Source organism: Berghia stephanieae, chromosome 3, assembly GCF_034508935.2.
Source record: "Berghia stephanieae isolate SIO BIC M18660-M18661 chromosome 3, UCSD_Bste_1.3, whole genome shotgun sequence".
NCBI classification, from domain to species: Eukaryota; Metazoa; Mollusca; class Gastropoda; order Nudibranchia; family Aeolidiidae; genus Berghia; species Berghia stephanieae.
In genome coordinates, this window is record NC_088362.1 from 85,463,192 (window position 1) to 85,472,919 (window position 9,728).

Here is a 9,728-nt window from a genome sequence, read left to right on the forward strand (position 1 = left end):
AAAATAATAATATAATAATATAATAATAATAATAATAATAATAATAATAATAATGGTACTGTTGATGGTGATGATGACAACGATGATGATGATAATAATAATGAAAATAATGAGAATACAACATTATCATTGTACACTCTCTTTATATCTACATAGATTTTCTCAAAAGACTGAGCACTACTGTCAATGTTGCATATCCAAAAGATAAAAATAATTATGGTTCTTTCTAATAGTCTGCCTGCAATGAATCAGTTTGAAAATCGCTCAAACGCTTCATACCAGCAGGTGGGTTGGTAAGCGAGAGGTACATAGGAGAAAAGATCGTCATTCTTTGAGAGAGGAATATTGAAAGCTTCATATTCTGTCTGCCTAGCTTGTATTTTACTTGAATACACCCATTATTGATCTATTGTAATTTCTAAAAGAACAATTAATCCTTCATATGAAGTCGTTATTTTAGCCTTGGCCTGTACTTCATGATGAGATAAATTAGTAGTCCTTCAGAGCCATTAGACCCATGGAGCTGGAGTTTATCCCGGTTTCTATAGCGTGAAACGGACAATAGCAATTGATTACTACCATTTAGATAGGACACTAGTTTATCACAAAGTACTTTCTACCAGATCTAACAGCCCCAGCTACCCAGTCACTGCTGAGTGGACAGGGGGGTCAGAAAAAATCTCGACTGCACCCGAGATCGATCTCATTCCCTTTGATTGTGAAACGAGTGCTCTACCAACTGAGCTATCGAGACCCCTTCATGATGAGGTAACTGAAATTAATTGCCTTAGTTGATCCATGAATGCATCTTCTCTTCCACTAATGAATGAGTAGTCATTTATACCAAATCCTTTCAAATTCTTTTGTCAGCAATTATTTGCTTTGGCTTTATTATTTTTCTTATTTTTTGTTATTAAAGTAGAATTACTGGTTATCTAACATCTTTCATAAATATCATAGAACTTTCACCACTTGAAGAACCTTTCTCAATCTCACCTTGTCTGTGTTTGTAAAACTATTTCAGACTGAGAGCACCTATAATACAAAATGGAGTAAAGTATTTATCTTTTTTCTTGCCATGGGAAAAGAAAGATAATAGAAAACACTCGTAAGTAATTTCAAAAGTCCATAAGCACAACTGTTAAGTTAGCAATGATGACAGTCTGTATCGAAAACTGTTAAAGTTTTAAGTTCTTTTTACTTCTGTATATATCTAATATATCTAATTTTAATGATTCTTGTGCAAAAATATCTAATTATGGAAATAAGTCTTGAAATGCTTTCTATGAAATTTAAAAAACTCATTATGTTTAATCATTATGATTATGTCTTTAAACTACAACAACATACAGAGAATTCATTACTAAAACTTGTAAATCTTAAGACATCTTTAAACTTAAAAGCTCATTATAAAAATTACATTGCCCTGCTAATTTACCTAACCGTGAAAGGTTATTCATATAAATACATCATGTGAGAGAGTTCCTTATCAACAACATTCTTGAAGGTATTGAATGAATTGTACCAAACTCCACCCAGCTTCTTGTGTATACAAAATGAAATAGAAAAGAGGTGTGGAGGTGGTGGAAGGGTAAATGATCAGAGTCAAGGCCTTTGGAGCTGGAGTTTATCCTGGTTTTTATTGCATTAAAAGGACAGAAGCAATTGTTTGCTAAATTTTGTATGAGATGCTAGTCTATCGCAAATTGATTTCTGCTGGGTGGCAGTGGCAGGTGCATCAGAAAAAAATCTTGACTGAGCGTAGGATCAATACCCATACTCCTCGAGTGCTTGACCACTGAGCCATCGAGGCAACTTGATATTTTTAATAATCTCTTTCATTTTGCTCCTATGCTGATAATTCAAAATATTATGAATAACAACGCTAGAAAAGATTCTCATAGATGCCCTTGAATGCTCCAAGTCAGATTAGAATATGTCTTGAATTTTTATCACAGTAAGGTAGATGAGATATGATGATTTAATGACCAAGAAAGACTGAGCATTAGACATTACCTGAAGTATAGTTTTTGAAATATGTGTCATGTATTGAAAAACTTTTTCAAACTTTAAAAAATTCTTTTTACCTTAAAACAGATTTAACAGATGTCGCTATAAGAAATGTGTCTTTGTTAATGACATGACTCAGGCTGATATGGTGGCATTTAAAGCAGGGAACATCAGGGACCATGATGTCCATACTTTTCAGAGACCACCTGGTCAAAGGTATGTGTGACATGAATTATATGACCCGTTAACCTAATCTAGTATAATGTGGGGGTGAAGTATACGCCGAAATGTGTTTTTAAAGTTGAAATACAAAATGATGGGGTCTTTTTATTTTCTGGATTTTTTTTTTCTGTCAGGCCTGTAAATTTTTCGACATTTGTTGGATTTCCGACAGTACAACTTTGCTCAATAAATTCTGTCAAGTGTCACCGAAAAAAAAAAAAAAAAGAAAAAGAAAGAAAGAAGAAAAAAAAATCCGCCTCGTCAAAAGACAAATCAAACATATAAGAAAGACAAAGGAGTTTTTATGTCTTTGCCTTGAAGAATTGAGTCAAAAAGAAAACAAACCAGTTAACTATTAATGCTGCGTGTGAAGCTAAATTGCGCATAACATCTGCCAGCTGGATATAACGCACAAACGCACAAAACTATGTTTACCCTTGAACGTTAATATTTACTAGTCTGATAGAATTTAGTGAGAACTACTTATAAAAAAGGCTGGCTAAAAACAATATCAAGGATCTTAGTGACGTCAATTTCATTCCTTCAATAATTTCATCTTTTAAATTATTGCTACTCGCACACTCCACAGGACGTGGCCCCTCCCCCACATATTCACTGCTGATGCTGCCCACGCATACCAGCTAGACTCGATTGCCTTTTCCTCGCTGCACAAATCTTGTTGAATCACGAGTTGTTGCACACGCCCGTCCTCAGTAATCAACTAACACACACAGCATGTCAGATGGGGCTGTTTCTCTCTATTTTGCGACCGTCACACAAATTTTCTGGTTGACAATCTCCGTTCCAACGCTTTCGTTGTATCTGGTCGAAAGTGAACTGGAATAATGAATGTGATATATATATTTTTCTTCGAATGAAAATAGATTAACTGCTCTCAGCAGCAGTTTTCTTTCCATACGACTGTGATAGCTTAAATTTTTCTCTTTTTCCTTGTTCAAACACGATCTCACCTCCTCTTCTTCTTCTTCTTCTTCTTCTTCTTCTTCTTCTTCTTCTTCTTCTTCTTCTTCTTCTTCTTCTTCTTCTTCTTCTTCTTCTTCTTCTTCTTCTTCTTCTTCTTCTTCTTCTTCTTCTTCTTCTCTTCTTCTTCTTCTTCTTCTTCTTCTTCTTCTTCTTCTTCTTCTTCTTCTTCTTCTTCTTCTTCTTCTTCTTCTTCTTCTTCTTCTTCTTCTTCTTCTTCTTCATCTATGTCCAAGTGATTGGGATTTTTTTTTTTTCAGTTTTCAAATTTTTTATTCAATTTGTCTGGGAAAAAAAAATTCTATATAAGTATCCAAGGCACAGCTCAATTAGTACCTTATTATTATTGGCACAGTCCAGATTTCTGGGGATTTCTGATGATTATTCCTGTAAACTGAGAATGCTATATTATAATTATTGTTTTTTGTTTAAGGTGGTTGATGTATACTTATGATCCAGCCATTCGAGGTTATGATCTAGGTCGAGATGACATCAGATTTATGTTTAATGCCACAATGACCTATAACCTTGATGCTGATATTCCTCAACTGTTTGGACAGTTGAGGAAAGTAGAGGAAAATGCACCCCACGCTTATTATGGTAAGATTTCTATTTGTTTTTTTCAATTACTTTTTTATTTGAGTGGGATGTAGTTGCGAGGATAAGCCTATGCACTGTAAAATTACTGAAAAATCTTTTTTGCAGCCCTTAAAAAAAAAGTAAAAAGTTAGATTTTATATCACGTTATCCTTTTAATCTTCTTAACAGTTTTAAAACTGAAAAAAAAGTTGTAATTCAGATAACTGACTGACTTTTATTCATTTTTAGCAACTCTGCTAACCCTGATTTGTAATACGAGATTTAGGTGTAAATTTTGTATGGTGGAGGTCAGACAATTCATATCTGAAAGGATTATAATGAATCATAATGATAGGATGAAGAGTTAACCCTATATTTATATGATTGCAAATTTTCCATATCATTGCTTAAATGGCAAAATATTTTGGCAAGTCTCTCCTTTTTCATACAGACACTGTTTTTGATGGGAAAACAAAAATGGCTGCCTGGTTTGTCAGTCATTGTGTCACACCGAGTAAAAGAGAAGAATATGTAAAACGAATGCAAACAGTGATAGATGTTGATGTATATGGTGAATGTGGGAATTTGACGTGTGGTGATGAACCAAGGGGGCCCACATCACGGTCTGATGACAGTGCCATTTGTCTTCCAATGTTAACCAATGATTACAAGTAAGATTTTAAAAATTGTCTTCATCTCTTCATATGCAGCAAGAAATGGCCAATGTAGATCATTCCATCAATCTTTTAAAAATGATTTTTATGAACAATCGTGATTTAAAGCATTGCAGATGAGGCAAAATGAAAGACTTATTTCAGTTCAGAAGTAATTGTTATGATATCATTTACCCTTAGTATAATTTACCTCATCCCATAAATAGTGACATTTGAAGATAAAATGTTTACACAAATAAGTTATAAAATCAAACCATCAAGTTTCTTCTTTCACCAAAACAAGGCAATTGATTGGATATTAACGTAATTTTATTTTTAAAATTCTTCAAATTGGAAACAAGAGTTTCAAAATTAGTTTAGGAATATTATAAAAGGATTTCTTTATTCCTTTTGATATATGGTATCTTCCCATTGGGCACACACAAGGTTTTGCTGAAATTAGTCAGTCACTTAGAATACCAAAAACGCTTGAATGTTTCAATAAGTAATAATGAAGTGTAAGCAACATGGCATTTGAGAGGAATGATGAAATGATTCTTGTACACTGTGGAATTCTGACCTTGTTCTTGATATGCACACTCCCAGTGTAGCTCTTTAGCCGAGAATCTGTAATTCTAAAAGGAATAACAGCACTGTCCTATATTAATATGTGATATATAAAGTATTGAATTAAATGTTTTAATGATCATATATAACAACAGATGTCATGGCAATGCCATAAAATAATTTTTGAAAATAGCTATAAATTTTAATTCAAGAATGCAACGTATAAGTTAGAGAGTTTTCAATGGTTGCTTCACTTCTTTCAATTTTTCAGATTCTACCTTGCTTTCGAGAATGCTTTCTGTTTAGATTATATTACAGAAAAATTCTTCAAGCTTTTCCAGAATGTGCAAGTTATTCCTATTGTAAGAGGTGGATTCCAATACAAGAAATACCTTCCATCTGGAATTTATGTTGATGCTGATGATTTCAAGGTTTGATGATTTATTTTACATCCTTATCCTACATCTTTTCCTGTCTCTATTATTTTTTTCTCATTTTGTAGGAAAATTTCTGTATGAGGAAACACCTGTTTTATATTTTGACGAGGGAACTTTAGGTTAAGATGACCTCCAACTTGTCAAGAGTTCGAAAACCACGAGACTCATTAGAATGTGGAGGGATTAGGCTCCATTTTTTAGACAAATATTCAAGGCTTTGGAATCAGCATTAAAAGGAAACTATTTCAATGGGGCAGTGGGACACTGGACCATCCTCAGTGGATTGAGTCTTTATCATTCCACAGCCTTGTTGTCTCTTCTATCCCTCTAAATATTTTGTCTTTACCATGTTGCTTTATGCCCTTGTTCTGGAAATGGACAATTTGGTGTGACCTGAGCCTGCCTGAAATCTTTTTCTGACATTATATAGCCAAATCTTTTTATTCTCCACTATATAGAAGTTATGTCAATACTTGGTTTTTGATTATAATGCTTATTTTCCAACCATCTGACTATCTCTTGATGAAGATCATGTGGCGGTGTCAGTATGAAACTTTACAATATTTTCAGACTAGTACAAAGATATATTCCTTTACTTCTTATTCCTGTTAAAGAAATCCTCTTTGTCTTACATATTCTCTGCTGCTTTTAATTTTTCAATTTTCTTCCAGTTTACTGGATCTGAAATGACCTAAACATGCTGCAAACAACAAAGGGACACTAGATTGTTACAGATGTTAGTATATAATAACACCATGAACAAATGGTAATCAATAGATTAGAGCAAAAGTCCATTTTAAAGACCTGCATTTGGTGTCAAACTGTCCCGTCCTGAAATCGCAAGATAGCTTAAAAGCTTTCATAATTTTGATGACTTCATTGGCTGGTAAATGAAGTTTGGTAATAGATGTCTTGGCTATTTAGTCAGTGCTGGATGATTAAAATCTTTCACTCTGTTCAGAATAATAATCACAGTTTGATAAGGCAAACATGAGAAGTAGCAAAGAATTCTTATTGATGTATACCTGTGCAAGTATAATTGTCTTGTCACAAAATAGAAAAAATGCAGTGAAAGCATCAATGGTTTGATAAGGGTTTTCCTACTACTACTTACTGGCAATGCCCCTTAGTGCCAAGTGCCATAAATTTAAGTTTATTCCAGTTTCTGTAGTTTTAAATGGACAGTAGGAATTTCTTGCTAGCCTTTGGATGGAACACACGTCTGTTGCAAAATACTTTCTGCCTGATCAAACAGACCAAAACTTTGCTGAGATGGGATCACAAAATATCTCCACTGCACCGGGGAATGATATCAGTCCCTTTGTGAGTCCAGTACTCGGTTAACTGAATTATCAGGACCTCCCACATTATGTGACTAAGGGTACTTTGAAAAATAAAATATTACTGCATGGTGTGTTCACATTTATCAATCTTCTATAGATTAGCAATAATCACGTTTTGTTTTTGTCGATAGCCTCTTGATGCTTGTTGTTGTATGTTATGTTATTACTGAATGTTGGTAGACTTTGGCAAGGGTTAATCATAACAAAAAAAAAATGTACAGCCCTTTTTCAAGAATTTTAAGTAATGACACTTCGGAATTCTCCCAATGGTTCTATATTGTCAACATGAGAATCAAAAGAAGATTTTTGTTCATAATGCTAATGACTATATGACTACGTTTTATAGGTTCAGCATAGAAAATTATGACCATCTTGTGGCAATTTTTTTGAGAAAAACCGATGGGAAAATAATCTCAACACTTATTTTTTATTTTTTATTTTCATTCAGATGCCCTTTAGTCAATAAAGAGAGATGACAAATATTTTTGTTTATTTCAAATTATTATATGGTATATTTATGGAAGAGAAAAAGTGACAAAATTGCTGAAGAAATGATCTAATATTTTAAAAATTAAAATGAGAAGATAAAGATTATTAGTTTATAATAAAAATACTTTAATGATGCATTATGAAATGTATATGAGTGTCATGTAGATTTTCAGAAAGTGTCATGAAATTAATTTTTTTTTTCAGTCTCCAGAGGAACTGTCACGATACCTTATTGAACTTGGCAATGATAAAGAGCGATACACTGCTATGTTGAGACGGAAAAATGAGTAAGTAATTAAGGCCAATATTTGATGCGGGCAAAATAATTAATTAATTTATATTTTAAAGTAGTTGTGATAATTTTTTTCTTTTATACCAAAGGAATGATTCCCTTCCAACAGTGAAACAATCACATTAATAGTCATTGCAATCTTCTTTAGTTATATGATAATGAATATCGCTTTTTTTTTTTGCTCAAAGTAAAAAAAAATAATGAAAGATTAAATTTACTTGTTAGAAAAGGAACTAAGAAAAAAATACATTTAATATTCAGAACAATTAGGTATAACTATTAACTTTTCTTACAGTTCAATCACTCAGTTTTACAGTAGAAAACTGATTTTGAGGTTAAAATCATCTTAATTAAGAAGTTTGATTTTTTGCCCCCCCCACTTATGATCAATATTCCACATCGGGTTGGCTCCAAAACAATACCAGATTGGGGTCATAAATCTATTTTTATTTATCTGATTATATCTCTGAAATGGTGTGAGTGTGACAAGTAGAGAGAAAAATACAAGACAAAAACACTCAAAAAAATCATCCCTCCTCGACTAGAGATTAGCATTGTCTGGCTTGTATTTTTCTTTCCATTTTGTCTGACTCTATCGTATTGGCAACTTTACAGATTCTTTTTTCCTTACACCAGTGCCTGCTCTCCAATTTTTCACTTTTATATTTCTCACTTGATTTCTGTTTCCACTCACAGATGGGTTCTAGTGAAATCTTCGGGCAGACAGTGTTTATTATGTGAATATCTCCACTCCAATCCACCTTCTAATGTTTATCCAAATCTGCAAGAAAAATTTGGGCGTCGATCATGTTGGTATCCCAAAAATATATGATGACTTCTGATGTTTATCCAAAATCAGGTAAATATAAATCAAGAGAGGAGAGAGCAATGCAGAGATATATAGAAAGGGGTTGGGGAAGAGAGAGAGAGAGAGAGAGAGAGAGAGAGAGAGAGAGAGAGAGAGAGAGAGAGAGAGAGAGAGAGAGAGAGAGAGAGAGAGAGAGGAGAGAGAGAGAGAGAGAGAGAGAGAGAGAGAGAGAGAGAGAGAGAGAGTTTTAAAATACATCTGTTTAATATTTAATAAAGGAAATAGGTTGAAACCCTAAGTTTAGAATTCACAGGCTCTATAATAATCTATAATTTTTATTTTGCCTATATCTCCTTTTTACGACAGGTTTTTTAGAAGGTCAATAATGTCTCCAAAAGAAATATTGCTTTTAAATAACAAGCAGTACAAGACATCTAAGGTAGTTCCACTTATAGTTGATGATTGCTTGTAATTTTCTGGTCTTGAAGGATGGCAAGAGAGAAAAAGATGTTATACTTGTTTGCTGTTCCTTTAGTCTTTTCTGATGATATTTTTGCATTTCAAAGTGCCTCATTAAAGGCGCATTTTTGTTAATGTTTTTTTCTCCGTTATATGTTACAGTTCTTGTTAACATTGGTTGCTTTTTTGATAATAGGATGCTTGACAGAAAATGGGTTGGTAAAGAACTTTTAACCTTTCAAAGGATCATATAAATCTTATTCCCAAACTTGTTTTAAATCAATATTCGTTGCTGTTATTGGATTGGGTTTTTCTTTTTTTGGTATTATGTCAGATTTTTAAATGAAATTGTTTTATCTTACCATTGATTCTTATATTACTTAATTGATGTTTTTTTTTTATCATTAAAATTCATGTGTATTGTTGTAGTGGATATATGATTAATGGCTGACTCACTGACTACAGGGTGAGTCCCTGAGTACAAACCCAACTGGGGACATCCTGGGGATCAGTCCTTGGGAAATACTTTTTTACACACATTCTCCACATCCTATAGATGTTAAGGTTTGAGATCCCCTTGGATTAAAACTGTGTTATCTTTGTTCATAAATTATGTTCTACATGTATATCAAAAGGCTGTAAATGACACGGTAGTGTTATATGTCCGCAATGAGAAACAAATAATGTAAAGCACTTTCACTATGGTGGTAAACTGTGAATTAGTGTTATATAGGTGCAGCATTTATTTATTTATCTTTAAAAAAAAAACTTTACTGTCTTACATTGTCTTGTTCGACAGAAACTTTTTGGATGTTGAGAATGGTGTCACTCTAAAAATATTTAGGTTGAGGTCTTGATTCTAACACAATGCATTTGTATTCAATAATC

At 33.1% G+C, this 9,728-nt stretch overlaps 1 protein-coding gene across 2 annotated transcripts in view; it reads left to right on the forward strand.

Moving 5' to 3' along the window:
* The window catches only part of LOC144968690 (alpha-(1,3)-fucosyltransferase fut-1-like), a 23,056-nt gene extending 13,725 nt beyond the window's left edge, over positions 1 to 9,331 (forward strand). Inside the window, exons 3-10 of one of the 2 annotated variants that reach the window (XM_078907270.1) lie at positions 1,025 to 1,108; positions 2,098 to 2,226; positions 3,647 to 3,813; positions 4,244 to 4,463; positions 5,284 to 5,443; positions 7,486 to 7,568; positions 8,270 to 8,432; positions 8,748 to 8,880. In XM_078907270.1, coding sequence (XP_078763396.1) covers positions 1,025 to 1,108; positions 2,098 to 2,226; positions 3,647 to 3,813; positions 4,244 to 4,463; positions 5,284 to 5,443; positions 7,486 to 7,568; positions 8,270 to 8,405 — 979 coding nt within the window. In that variant the 3' untranslated portion in view covers positions 8,406 to 8,432; positions 8,748 to 8,880. Of the gene's footprint in view, positions 1 to 1,024; positions 1,109 to 2,097; positions 2,227 to 3,646; positions 3,814 to 4,243; positions 4,464 to 5,283; positions 5,444 to 7,485; positions 7,569 to 8,269; positions 8,433 to 8,747 lie in introns of both variants that reach the window. The other variant, XM_078907269.1, reaches the window with a different exon arrangement.
* Positions 9,332 to 9,728: the final 397 nt, after the last annotated feature.